The sequence below is a fragment of the Larimichthys crocea genome, chromosome XIII (genome assembly GCF_000972845.2).
Source record: "Larimichthys crocea isolate SSNF chromosome XIII, L_crocea_2.0, whole genome shotgun sequence".
NCBI classification, from domain to species: Eukaryota; Metazoa; Chordata; class Actinopteri; family Sciaenidae; genus Larimichthys; species Larimichthys crocea.
The window spans coordinates 15842460-15857002 of NC_040023.1; the positions used below are offsets into that span (position 1 = coordinate 15842460).

The 14543-nt window shown below is 42.9% G+C and overlaps 2 protein-coding genes across 2 annotated transcripts; both read right to left on the minus strand.

Annotated features, from left to right (window-relative positions):
* Positions 1 to 464: 464 nt before the first annotated feature.
* Positions 465 to 4996, minus strand: fdps (farnesyl diphosphate synthase (farnesyl pyrophosphate synthetase, dimethylallyltranstransferase, geranyltranstransferase)). Its single transcript, XM_010750376.3, has 10 exons — positions 4843 to 4996; positions 4237 to 4389; positions 4005 to 4145; positions 2839 to 2919; positions 2611 to 2733; positions 2445 to 2533; positions 2281 to 2353; positions 2013 to 2090; positions 1793 to 1927; positions 465 to 1228 (listed from the first exon to the last, which is right to left on the minus strand). The coding sequence occupies exons 1-10, from the start codon at positions 4843 to 4845 to the stop codon at positions 1028 to 1030; spliced, it is 1077 nt and encodes a 358-aa protein (XP_010748678.1). The 5' UTR covers positions 4846 to 4996; the 3' UTR covers positions 465 to 1027.
* Positions 4997 to 5324: 328 nt separating this feature from the next.
* fam189b (family with sequence similarity 189 member B) lies at positions 5325 to 14461 on the minus strand. Its single transcript, XM_010750393.3, has 14 exons — positions 12836 to 14461; positions 12687 to 12743; positions 11858 to 11965; positions 11592 to 11708; positions 11146 to 11253; positions 10787 to 10947; positions 10594 to 10693; positions 10424 to 10496; positions 9635 to 9932; positions 9198 to 9550; positions 9081 to 9122; positions 7769 to 7944; positions 7540 to 7686; positions 5325 to 7415 (listed from the first exon to the last, which is right to left on the minus strand). The coding sequence occupies exons 1-14, from the start codon at positions 13067 to 13069 to the stop codon at positions 7164 to 7166; spliced, it is 2226 nt and encodes a 741-aa protein (XP_010748695.1). The 5' UTR covers positions 13070 to 14461; the 3' UTR covers positions 5325 to 7163.
* Positions 14462 to 14543: the final 82 nt, after the last annotated feature.

Consider the following 14543-nt stretch of genomic DNA (forward strand, 5'->3'; position numbering starts at 1 on the left):
ACACCCCTTGCTTGCCTTAACAATTTATCTTGAGTCATTTTCAGCTTCACCTACTTCAAATAATTTAGCTCTGAGTCACATTTCCTTTAATTTCTCTTAAATCATCCGGTTTAAAGTTATCCTCAAGGAGGTTCACTAACATGCAAAGCTCACATGTGCATGTGGCTTCTACTCATTGTTATACTCATTGTTATGGTTTAGTATGTCAGTAATATTCTTGATAAATCTAAATTGTTTAAGCTATAATATGGGAGAAAATAGTGAACAAAATGCACAGTATAATGCATAAATTGCTTGTTTAATCTGGCCAAGCCTCAAAAATGTTCAGTTTATTATCATAAATGACAAACAAAAGCACCAAATGTTTGTCATATTTGCTTGGCAAATGATTCATCAGAATAGTTTGCTTTGTTTCTGATCTTCACACACATCAAACATCAAAACAATGAAACAGAGAAGAAAAATACTGGTCATATATTATTTATTAAAAGCAACAACATTCAGGCCAGTACAGACTTTGTAGCTACAATATAAAAATATATGGAATTAGACAGCTGATCAGACGGAAAACATCTACCGTTATATGTCACTGTCCCTTTAATAATGAATTAATAAAAACTATTCCAACAAAATAAAAAAAAACGTTTCAACTGTCTGATTTGGTCTGTATCGTCATCCAGCCATGCATTCTTCAGAACAAATGACAACCTGAATATTTTGTCATTCTTACATCCACGAGATTCTTCAGTGGAGACGCTGCACGTTATGCGCTGGGTTCAATAAATAGATAACATGGAACAAAAGAGACAGGCTGTTTGATGACGTTCACAACCAAATATCTACAACTCTTTGCAAAGTTCATAAACTGCTTGAACGATTTCTAAACATCACAGCCCTCTTAGTGTCATGCTGCTCAGTCAGAGCCTTGTCCCTGGCAAACCCTCTTTGAAAAAGGGAGAGGTAATTAATCTGTGCGTCATAAAAGTCAAAAAGGGAACGAGGCGCCGCTTCTGACCACTGTTCCCTGTCACTTGTTCCTCTTGTAGATTTTCCCAGCAAAGTTGAGAAAGACTGAGTGAGGAAGGTTTTGAGCGTGGCTAGCGATGAGTTTCTGTAGCCGCTGGTAGCTCTCGTCTTCATATCTGTGGTACAGTGTTGGCATTTGCAGGGCTTTGTACAGTGCTTTGACCTTTTCCACGCTGGCATCATCGTGGCGCCCGTAACACGCCTGAGGAGAGGAGGAAATGAAGGTGAAATTGAGTTTTACAATGTAATGAGTGACTCTAATAGTACTTTTAAAAAAGGTGGGATTGGAGGCCACCACATACATGGAGGATCATAACCATAAAAACAGACACCCTAGGCTCAGAAAACAGTTTAAGTCAGAAACAAATTGTTACAACAGATAGTTTCTAACACTGCAAAGCATTTTAAAAAAATGAAATAATAAAAAAAGTGACACTTATTCATCATTTATTTCTGCATTTCCTTCTGTTAAAACGACCACTGTTGCAACACTACCTTGTACATTTAACACAATTTCTTATGGTAATATGAAAAAACCTATTCCAAAGCCTATTGAAAAGGTCACTTACTTCAAATATTACAATCTGTCATGAGCCATTGCTCAACTTCCAATGTACAACACTGAGATAACTGTTGCATGCACTGTATGCATACTGTTGCAAGCCACAAGATCTCTGCATACCACTCTGCACATGGTTTGCAGCCAAATCATATCAAATCATATTTAATGTGTTCAATAAGAAATGCCTGTTATCTTTTGTCCCACCTCCAGCTCGGCTCTCTGTTCGGGAGTCATGATTTGCAGGGCTGTCACCACCAGCCAGCTGCACTTGTTATCCTGGATGTCTGTACCAATCTTTCCTGTCACAGCAGGGTCTCCGTAACAGTCCAAGTAGTCATCCTGCAAATGTAACACAACCAACTCTTTATAGTCTGCAGAGTATTATTCAATATGTGAAAACGGGGTGAGGTGTAAAAGTAATTACCTGTATCTGAAAGAACTCTCCCATCTCGAGCAGGATGTGTTTGGCATTGTTGTGTTCCTCTTCACTTGTAATTCCTGCCTATAAATGTAAGGCAAAATAGTTATGAGAAAGATTAGGACATTAGTCGTTGCTGTAATTGTTCCTTTCCCTGTCTAGATCAGGTGTCAGCAGGTCTTATTATAACCTTCTCACTGTAAACTTTCATTTCCTGCCACCATTTAATGCCTAAGCTCCTTCTGTCTTGTGTGTACAATTTAAATACACTTACAATGTACATTGCAGCAGCCACTGGGAGGTAGAAAGAGTAAAAGGCGGTCTTGTATTTCACAATAGCTTTATACCTGAAAAACAAGGAGAGAAATGATTCCCATTAAAACTAATTTGGTTTGTTAAACAGCAGCCTTCTCTGCAAATCTGCTTCAACTTCACTACCTCTCCATGGTGAATCTGTTGAGGTCAATCTGACCAGGGGGAGCCGTCATGAGGTCCAGGGCTTGACCTAGCTCCGTCTGGAAAGATGTCTGAAACAAACGAGAGATGCTTTTAGAATCCTGTGTGTGTGTCGGTGTGTCTGTGTAATCAATCAGGACGTACGTACCTCAGTAAATAGCTCCAGTAGGTGGACGTAGTACGGCTGATCCCTGCAATGTCTGCGAAGTAGTCTGTAGATAGACCCTTCTAAGAGAAATGAATCATTGATGGCGTCCAGACCTATTCCATCCTTGAAAACAGACAGACAGGATTCAAGTTAAAAACATAACCACATTAAAAAAAAGAAAGAAAAGCTCTTTTAGAGTCTCATTTTCTGGAATGTATGAAGTCTCACCTTCTTATACCAGCAGGGCTGTCCTCTCCTCGTCACAGACGCATCCATGATATCATCTGCCACGAGGAAAAATGCCTGGAGCTGCAAGCAACAGAGACACAGTTGTAACACTTACTGACTTAAAGAACGTAACACCCCTGCAAAGTGTCATTACAACAGTCAGTCTAAATCTCGGCAAGAGAGATAAAGTTTTAGCAACACACTGGGCAGCACAGAACAGCCACCCTCCTACCCCCACCCCCTGACTGCACGATTATAGCGGTCAACAGAATTCACAATAATTAAATTATTGAAAAGTCAAATTCATCTTTAATTTTAATTTCAGGGGTTCTCTCCTTTTTGGTAAATAAAGGAAATCAGGAGTCCATGGACGTGGATAGAGAGTCTGCAACCATAACTATATACTGAGTGTGAGCCATAAAGTGAGAATACAAAGAAATATTACTTTGTTTATAAGAGGTGCTGGATTGTTTACACAATATTATCACCTATAATGTTTAAATGTCCATATCAGTTAAGATAAGATATGAGGATTATAGGTTTGATATATAACAAACCACTGTGTGTCAACTTTGCTTTTGTTCCAGAACTCTTCTACTTCTGTGAACTTGACAATATCGGATCATGAATTATTACACAAAAGCCCAAATACAGTAGCACGAGCTAAATTTGGCTGATCATTCAGTATTTTCCTTCTTGTCAACAAATCCCATGAGAAGATAAAAGCCAACAATGCATCTGTCTGTTTCTCAATGCTTTCTGACCTTCCCACCATGTCTATGGCACTTTGTCCCAAGCACATTTGTCACAAATGCATACTTAAATAAATAAAAAAACAGCTAAGGACAGTAGAAATGTGCATCCAATGGGCACCATTCAATGATTTGGTGCACTTGTGAGTATTTACTGCACCAGAATGGTGTATGTGGGTCTGACTCAAGATAAACTACAGTTCCCACGTCCACTGAATGAACTTGAATGAACTTGTCACAATGCAAAGGAGTGTGTGGTGTTTTTGGATAGTAGTGCAGACCTATGGTAGAGGAATATGGTGCATAAGGCTTGGGGTGCACCTGAAATGTTGTTGTTGGAGGTTTTGTTGACAACAAGAAAAACGTGAAATGTTGCCAGACTTTCTGCTTTATCATACCCAAACAGGTCCTTACCAATTCAATGCACCAGCCAACCAACAGAGCCCTCTGCACCGTGTCCTGTGTGAGCTGATTGGGTGGGAGAAGCTCCCTCAGTGAGCCAATCACAGACAGGCCTCGGTTCCTCTTCCCTCCAGGTGAATTATACACCAAAACCTGCCAGAAACAGAGATGCAGATACATAAAATGGCAGTTCAGGACTTGTCAGAAGTAACTGAGCATGAGACAACACAGCACACACACACACCTCTCTCAGCCTGTTCAGAGCATCAGCCAGCGCAGGATCGGTGAAGTCCCTCTCTGCAAGCTCCGTCACCAGCTCCTCAAACTGCTCTTCAAACAGCTGAGGGTCTGACAACAACGCCTTTTTGCTGTGCGTCCCGTTGCAGATGCTGTCTCCCTGGGAAGACGAGGTGCACAGCAGAAGAGATTGAGTGTTTTGAAACTTAAACGGAGACACAGACAGCCACATGGCACGGATTGTCTTAGGGGCGTTAATGCCCCAGCTCAGCAGACGCCTCATCCTCACACAGCCGTACATACGTCCCGACCAAGCTGCCGTCAAACTTATCGTCCTGTAGCGGTGACTACTCATCACACATCGCTGGTAACTCCTTCCGGTTATGGAAATTTGACAAACTATTCAGCTCCATTAGCTACATGGCCCTCTAGTCTGACAGCAACAAGAGCAGGGATTAGCTACAGAGACTTACTATTATTAGGTAGCTTGTCATGAAAAGAAGCGTTAGCTGACGTTAGCTTATATTATTTCCCTCTGTTCGGTCCGTTAACAACTCCAGCTACAGCACACTTAATCTAAATATTTTTTACTCACACACACGTCTTTACATACCATAATTACACTGTCCACTTATCCCAAACTGTTGCGTTTAATACAAATAAATGGTTAATCTTCTGTTTCTTCGCCTTGCTGTCTAACTGAAGTCTGTGAACGTCTCCTGAATCCAGGATGTGCCGTTTGTAGTTCAGCGTCGACTTACCGCCCGTTTTATTATATAGCAGGAGAACTATGTTTCCCAACCTCCTTTGCGGAGTGGCGCGTCTGGGCGTGGACTTTCGAAGGCTCCATTTGACATTGAACGTTCTGATTGGTCGCTGGTATCGCACCAGGATGGGCTTTCACACGCGTTGACCAATAGGATTCGAGAAGAGGTTGGGTTTAAGTGAAGCGATCTGTTACAATGATGGCCTGACAGATTGTAAGAAAAGAGACAATTGGACAAAACAGTGACATAAAACTAGATAAATAAATAATCTTACAGTATAGTGTTGGACATTGCCCTTTATAATATGTACAAAACATCAACATAGATATTTTTATTTGATGTCTATTATTTATTTCATATTTTGAAATACATAACTTGCATTGAACGTTTTGCCATTGACACTGCATTTAAAATCTGGAATAGGTGTCATATTTAGATACATTTACTATTCGGGGTTTCAAGGCTCTATCCTGTTAAGCCTGCCATACAGATATACATTTCTTCAAATAAATATTTTTTTTTGTTTTAATGCAAGACAGGAGGTAGAAATACAGCTCAGTGCCTTAATAAGGGAGTGTGTATGCGTGTAAATTTTTAAAATTAGTTACATACATATGAGTGTATCCAAAATGTGCCTTTACTGATAGGGAGTCAATATCATCACTTAGTGAGCACACCAAAAAAGACTTTCCACAGAAAAAAACTCCAATCTGACACAAATATCGATCAAAATCTAGTATCCAGAGCTGCCAGAGCCATTATATGTTCACTGTCACCGGACTGTCAGCAGCCTAAGCCTTTTTCTTTTCATATATCCACCCATCCACAAGAGAACCTGTGCCAAAGCATTAGTGTGAAGCCCCAACCTCGTAACAAATTTGTCTGTACATCTATTGCAAGAGACTCTTCGTGTCATCAGAGTCACAGTGCAATCTTTATTTTACATGATCGGGCTGCTTTAGTCAGTGTCACAGATATTCCTGTGCACTTTGAGATATTTTTCAAAATCAAATTAGGGTGCAGAGGCTTGTTCAAAGCCATCTGGCAGAAAACTTTGGGAGCACTGCACATCTTTGACTCTGACCTCCACTTTCATCTATCTATTATTACAAACACATTTCAAATGGTTCTATCATAGGTCTTAGGTGTAAGAGGGGAGAAAAAAGTAAGAAGCATTGTCAAAACATGCAGATAAAGACATTCTGAGGACATGTTACTTGTTTTACACAGACGGGTCAGGACTGAATGCACAAGGTTCCTGCTGTATTTGGGAGACTGTAGCAAAAACATGCACATATGCAAATCAAACCACCATGTCCAGGAGCCACCCACAGATAATACATTTCAAAGGCTGAGCATGTGTCTGTGGCGTGCATTAATGTAAATGGTAAAAATGCTGGCTGCCTTATATTTTTGAAGGCCAATGTGGAGGTTGAAAAGCGTGGAGAACGTGGGAAAAAAAAAAAAGAAAAAGACAAAATTAGCAACTGGGAGCATTTGTCCTCATGTGTAACCTCATCTGATTATTTTACATTGTACTCAGCTAACTATATGTTTATTTAGATGCATTTCTTTTTATCAATGGAAGACAAAATAAGGTTTTTCACGATCACTTCACCTGAGCGATCCTGTGGATGAATAGCAATGTACAAAAGGGCCAGAAGCATATTGCAACCTATAATTATGTAACTGACTGAATGTACATGTGAGTAAGTCGTAGCATGAATGCTAGTTGAGGTGTGTCTCCAGTCTTGAGGAACGTATGTTTCCAGATGAGTACTGAGAGAGGGAGAGGAGCATAGAGAAGATGCTTCTGGTTGGTTATCTCAGCCAGTTGTTAGAACAGGGACCACGCTGCCCAGAAATAAGCATCTAGTGACCGTTTCAGTGATGTTGAACAGTGAAATAGGGTGAACTTTAGGCTGATGTTCAGAGTGATGGAGAGCACCACTGAATAAGGCCATTTGCAGTTGGCTTCAGGAAACGGAGGTGACACGGAGGGAAAGGAGGGAAGACTTTCACAATTTCAGTACTAGATACCTCCACTAAACTGCATTAGACTCTCCTTGTCATCATCCTGCCACATTTCCTCCCATCCCTGTCTTCCTTGCAACCTTGTATGCCTCCTATTATCCTCCTCCATCCCTCCTTCACCCTCCTCTCCTCCTCACAGTGCAGACTCTGAGTAGAGAGCTCCTGATGACCCATGTGGTGGATGAGGCGTCAGTAATCGACGCAGTGATGCAGAGGAGGAGCTTAAATCTCCACAGCTCTGCAGGTGGATCCCCTCTGGCACCCGACTGCCTTGGTGCCTGTTGTGTCGACTGTCACTATGGGAGTGGTGATGGCCACGGCGATGAGGTTGATGGGAGTGATAGTTGGGGTGTCCTCGGCTGGTGTTCCAAGGGGTCAGGAACACCTGAGGATGATTTTACAAAGCAGAAATTTAGACAAAGAGCTGATGGCTTTACTTGCAGAGGAACTGGGCTAATCTGATGTAGTGAACTGGTGAAATAAATAAGCTTAATCAAAAGTTGGCATACTTGTTCCAGGGGCAGATGGTTGGTGGCAGCGCCCTCAGCTGCATTCCTCCTCTTAGGCCCCTGCACTATGTTCCCAGCATACTCAGAGGAGGGTGATAGGTTGCGTTTGGAGCGCTGTAGAAAGCGAGCCACCAGACCTCGAGTCACCTGAAGGGAAAGATGAAATAAGATGGTCAACAAATACTTCAGCTTTTGCTAAGACTTACATGGCAAGTGTTTTCAGACTAACCTTAAGGTCTCCTAGAGAACGGTGGCAGTCTTTAGGTAAACGCAGCGGTGAGGTGGGCGGAGGTTTGGAGGGGAGCTGCACTCCCGTGGCTGTTGATTTCATGCTGCCTTTCCTTGGCAGAGCTGCAGCAGGAGGCAAGGAGGTGCGGGGCAGCAGGCATGCTTCAGAGGAGGGACCTGTGAGAGAAAAAAAGAAGGATTTTGGCTCTCATTTATCAAGTTATAATACAGACACAACCCCAAATTAGTCTAGCAGAGAGGGGAGTGACATAAAAATAGATTAGGAATATGAGAAGAATATGAGCATGCACATTTTCACGTGCTTTTATTGCCAGATACAGAAGTTTAAAATGAATTTATAACAAACAAAAAAGCCTGGAGTAGAAATAATAACACAACACTGTATTAACTACACAAAAATAAAAAGTTATAATGCCTAACTCTAACTACAAACAAGACAGCAGGTCTCCCTTAAAGAGCTTCATGGCAAGAACTTTGAGGAAAATTTAAGTTACAGATAAGGAACTAATTAACTGGAATTTAGGTGTATTACCTTTAAATTAACACACAGCACATTCAATTAACAGCATCATACAAGGGAGCTATAGACCTGAAGTCATGTGTGTAAAGAGGCAGCAGAAAATGGCCAAAAAGTACCTACATATGATCTTAATCTGTATTTATCAATGCCATCTCAAGATAAGCTTGAGATGGCATTGATAAATACAACCTGTATAGCCTTAAATAGATATAGCCTTGTGTAGCTATATACCATATATCTGCACAGAGAAAACATAGTTACATAATATGCCAGCCAGATTATCATCATGATGTGCAAGAAAGAATAAGCACAAACAATTTTGTGCTTAAATTTAAATCTACCATATAAAGTACAAACTATATTTGTTAAACTCTCAAAGAAGCAGATTCATATTGGGCTATTCTTACAGTCAAGCCGAGTACCCGCTGCAGATCTCTAGCTATGTTCCTTCACATTACCAACATTCATAAATCAGGATAATAATGTATAAACGAGGAACTGGTGCGGCGCATTATTGTTCCCACCGCAGAATCCAATTTATCAATCTGTAATCAAATCACTGCTAATTTAGACATTGTGGAAGAGTTTCCATAAATCACATGCATATGGGGACAGATTGGCCACCAGTGTTTAGATCTAAATTTGCTTCTAAGAGGGTTTGATAAATGACGGCCACGAGGTGCAAACATGTTGAATTGTATTTTTGCCTTAGACGGAACTATCAGATGTGAAAACAGACAGAAAGGAAGAGAGAAGTGGTGTTGACTCTTACCTGTGTCTATAGATGCTTTGCTGCCTACAGAGCCAAAGTCAACTAGAGAAGAAGACATACAAGAACAGGTTAAGTATTGTATTGTAAGAAGTGTGCTGATTTTCGTATCTGACTTACCTGTATCAGTCGAGGAGCCGAGCCCTGGCTCACTGTGTGACCTCACAAGGCGCAGCAGCCCTTCACTATCCCTTCTTACACCTTCTCCATCCTTCTCACCCTTCCCGGCTCTTCGTCGAAGGTACAATGGTTGGCCTGCGATGAGTTGCCCATTAACCTGCCCGCCACACTGCTCACCGGCAGCTGAAGTGGGAGGAACAGAGGAGGTTGGGGCAGCTCCTTGGCGTAAAGGAGTGGAAGGGTGAATTCGTAACTCTGGGATGGAGGATCGCTGTTGAGAGGCAGAACCACCTATTGCTTCCAGCTGGGAACAGCTACTAGCTAGCATGGCCTGACGACGCAATACTGGAGACCTGGACCAGGAAACAGGACAAAATAATATTTCTGTGTATGCTTGTAAATTTTGGATTTGTACATTAAAATCTTATAAATTGTACCTGTATGTGTTGGTCGCTGTGCTGGGCGAAGAGCAGGAGTTGGACCTCTCTCCTCTGAGGAAGCGCCTGGCTCTTGGCCCTCCTGCCAGAGGACTCTCTGGTGTCTGAGATTGAGGACCACGATAGCTGATGTACTCCCCACTGTCTCCTCCTTCTCCTCCCTCAACACTCATCCTATTGCCCCTGTCTCCTTGGATCCTCAAACCAACCTCCATCAGACAGGAGTCCTCGGAGGGGGAGGAATCATCTGGAATGTCCACGATTTCTGACATTAACAGAGATCCACTGTCCATGGACACTAATAAAAAATGTAATACAATATTTATTCATTTTCATTTATTTCACATACCTCCTTAAAATACAGCAAGAATAAGAACTGACTTTAATTAACAAAATAATGATACAGTGCCCAAATTTCCCATCTACAAATATCCAAATTTCCTTTTAACACATTTTTAACATTTAGTTGTTAATTTGCAGGCACTATTGGGAGTTCACATTACATTTCATGTGCTCGATGATGTCTGGAATAAAGAATTACTTCTGTTACCAATAAATATATCAGTTATTTTTTAAAAATGTGTCAATTGATATGTGGCAATTTCTTATAGACCAAGAAGATGTCAAAGAAAATGAACGTTTGAGAACCAGAACCAAATTTAAAAAATAATAATTTTCAGTCTATTGATGAATCTTTAGATGCTGCATTCTCACAAATCATTCATATCACCATTATACTTAATCATAACGTCACTTTTTGTTCTTAAATGAATCTCTAACATGTCTCACCTTCTCCACTGAAGGCTGTAGACGTCCCTCTCTCTCCAGACAGCTCAGTGCCATGGGGGTCATACACCGTCGCCTTAAGAGTCAAAACAAACAAGGATCAGCATTGGCAGTGAGAACATTACACATACACACACACACACACACACACACACAGATACATGCATACTCACCTGGCTTGCAGCTCTTTGTCCCATCACAGCTTCATAAGGAGGCGGGCAGTCAGTGGGGTAGAGAGGAACAGGACTCTCCATGGAGCCATTGTAGGTGATGCTACACGTTACCACAGAAATATTACACAAATCATTGCCTATCAGGCTATACAGTGTAATATACAATAATGCTTACTAAGTGTCTGCGTGGTACCTCTGAGCGTCAGTTTCAGAGCTACAGGTGTACTCAGGAGGATAGTAGGGGGGTGGAGGGATGGGTGGGACAAACTCCTCAAAGTCCATTATGTTGGTTAGGAAGGCGTCTTGAGGAGTGGTGCATTCTGGGTTGACTGAACGAGAGCGATGTGGGGCCAGCTAGGCAGGGAGAATGTGAAACGCATACAACAGATGGATATAATAGGTTAGAAAATTTGCACAAAGTCTGTTTTCAAAACGTAAATCCCAATTCCTGAATGCAGCAGTGTAGTTTACTGCTGGGTATGTGTCATTTGTGGAAAAAAAAAAAAAAAAAAAAAGCCAGGCTGGTGCAAAATGTGCTGTGTCTGCACTCACCAGGTGCACAAGGTCCAGAGAGAATATGTGGATACTGCAGGTCACAGTGGACAGAGTACAGATGATAGTGGAGAGAATGCTGAGACCACATGCGCTGAACAAAAGGTCCTGCAGAGAAATACACATTCAGAAAATAAATCTAAATATGACAATACAGTTTCCATTTCAGTGGTTCGGTTATGTCATATTTTAAAGGATCAGTTTTTCAAGTCTGTCTTAGCACAGTGCTAAAATGCTAACTTTGGAACACATCCACCTGGTTTGTCTATCTCGAAACAAGGACTTGAGGACATTAGTGATCTTTTAATGGAAAAAAGAAGAATGATATGAGGACCTGGATATTGTTTTAAGACTGACTTTCATAATTGTAAAACTTTCCTTTAATGGTTAACTTGGACGATAAAAAGATCATTCAGGTTTCCAGTATAGAGACCCATTCCACCCACCTTCAGCTGATGTCTGACTGAGTGACAGTCAGCGTTCAGGTAGAGGACCAGGGTCTCTTCCTCTGTGATGGAGCAGGAGTGAGTGGGTGCACAACACACACACAGACCATTCTCCACCTACACAAAGAGGATTAGTGTGAACTGAGCGCACTGAACTGCACAATACAAAACATATCCACAGTTATTCCTGGCACGTTCCACGTGCATCTGGCTAGAAGGGCATTTCAGCATGAGGCAGAAGACAACACTTGCATATTGTTGTATACCTGGCAGGTGAGCATAGACTTGACCATCTGTGCGTTTTGACAGGAGAGCATGGAGCCGGCCAGACTGAGGATCACACACACTGCGGACAGCAGCATGAACAGTGACACCTGTGGAGGAGCACAGAGTCGTGTTTTGATTTAGAGCAGGGTGTCAAAACTTGAGCCGTGGAAGAGCGTGCAGTCGTTTTATTCTTCCAAACAAAGACTATGGAAGGTGATTTCACTGAGAGAGGAAACTAATATTTCAGTTTTCACCTCCGAGTCATGGCCAAATAAACCACCCCCAGATTTGAAGTTGAGTCTGAGTTACTTACTAGTTATTAATTTTACTGAATTATTGCATTATTGGGCCTCTAAACAAAGGGACTAAAGATCGTGACCCTTCTTTAGGCTCTTTCACTTTGCTGTTTATAAAGAGAAGAATAAACTCTGAACCTCAGTTTTTAAGCCTCCTTAAAATGCTCAGAAAACATCTAACAGAAAACATCAATAATTCTATGACAACTGAGCAAACTCCATCTGCTGATGAAGATCATGTGATATGATCAAGATCCAAAGAGCTACTAAATAGACACTGTGGTGAGATTGTTTTCTCAACCGTCCACTTAAGTTTACACCATTATTTAGTGGAACATATTTCTTGACTAATCAAATAACCATAACCTGGCTGACCCACAGTGAACCTGGAGTTTTTAGGGCTCCTCTGGGTCTGGGGTCCCAGCGTCCTCTTTACCCTGTTGGTAATCCAGCATTGCTACATAGCAGATGTTTTTTCCTCCTATAGCTAAGAGACCTGAATGCTCCATTTATTAGATGGAATCATACATACCACCAGCGTCAGAGGTCTCCTCCATGAGATTATTCCAACTACCCCTGATGCCACCACCTGCAAACAGACACCACAAACATTAGAAATAATCCATCCGGATCTCTGTTGTTATGTAAATACTGTATGTTGTCAGTCAGATTTACACTTACAAAGAAGCCAGCCCAGAACGGACAGGACTGCCTCACGCGGGCTGAGGAGGTGAAGGCCATGCTGGTGAAAGAGAAGGCCAGGACCATGGCTCCTAGACCCAGGTGGCATAGCCCTAGGTACAGGAGTAGCCGTGCTCCACCAGGCCCCCGACCCGACATGCCTCTGCGGCTGTCTGACCAGCCTCTAGACCCCGAGGCCGAAGCCACGCTGCTAGAGTCTGATGGCGAAGGCATGTTGAGCTCGTGTGTGTTTGGGGAGGAGGCTGGAAGAGGTTTCACGCTTACTCTGGGTTCATAAAACAAAGTTCAGCTGTGTGGGTAGAAGTGCAGAAGAGGGAGAGACATAAATGTTGGCTCCAGAGCTCCACTCTGTCACAATTATGCACCAAACTCTCCACTGGCAGGTGCCATAGGTTCTGCGCAATGCCCCATGGTGCGCACTATAGTCCGGTGAGTGAGTCCAAGAACTTTGTCAGCAGAAAGTTGAGAATTGAGCAGCCACTACACACTCACAGCCACCGTACTCACCTCATTTGACGTTTCAGCCATGATACTAAGATAGCTTCAGTCAATACAGTGTCTCTTTCACCCCATGCAGTTCACAGGCCACTACAGCCTATAGAGTACAGTCTATACCAGCCTCCTGCTCGGTCACTCTCTGGTTAAAACGCAATCACACACACATATGGGGTGACTTTTTTTTGTTGTTGCAATCTACACATCGTTATACTCATTTGCTTTTTGCTGCTCCCTCCTCTCCATCACCTCCCTTCCACCTCTCCCTCCTCTTGTCAGTGGCATTGCGGTAACTGGAGACCGAGCAGGCCGCAAATATTAAAGCATCCCAAAGAAAGCAGCTGATCTCTCGTTGTTTTCAGCTCCCCTCCCCTCCACCTCTCTCCAAGCTGGGATGACAGGAGCCGGTCAGTCCGTGTGTCCATTCATGAGGAGCAACATCCGAAACATGTGCGCTCCCCTCTCCCGCGACCTTATGTTAGTTCCTCATCCCGTCAAGGAACAGAAAAAAAAAAAAAAAGACGGTGTGGAGATCACATCGGTTCGTTCGAGAAGCAAGACTAATTACCTAATATCCTCCATCGATTTTCAAACTGCACCAAAAATAGCAGCCGGGGCTGGAATGAATCTTTCCTTACAGGTTTCGATCTTTGACAACTCCACCTCGGGGGTTTTGCGGTGGTCCACGCACCTAGAGCCCCCCACTCCTCCTCCTCCTCCTTCCCTCCACCACCACCACCTCCGCCGCCTCTTTCCTCCCTGCAGTCACGCGGGCATCCCGTTCACAGCCCGTGTGTTTGTGTGCGTGTGTGTATGTATCCCGGACGTTCACCTCACTGCCTCCCTCCAGGCGTCACATGATCCTAACAACATAGTTTACAGCCTACCTATGTTCCGGGATTACATGTTTAAATCCATCCGAGTTTATTCGTAATTCTTCTTTCAGTTTGCCCCGCCCTCTGCTGCCCTCACGTCCTTTCCTCTGTTCCTCGGTATAGCTCTGGCACAGCGAGAAGAAATGTATCGTGTTTGCAAACCTAAACCTGGCCTGCGTGATGACAAGGCACGCAGCATTACGTGCAGGCAACTTGAAGATGCGGCAGAGCGCGCGCACACCGTCGTGGTGCTGATGCTGGGAAGGAGGGGCGGTTGCCTAGCGACAGGCTCCAGCTCCTGCTGCTGCAGCAATAAT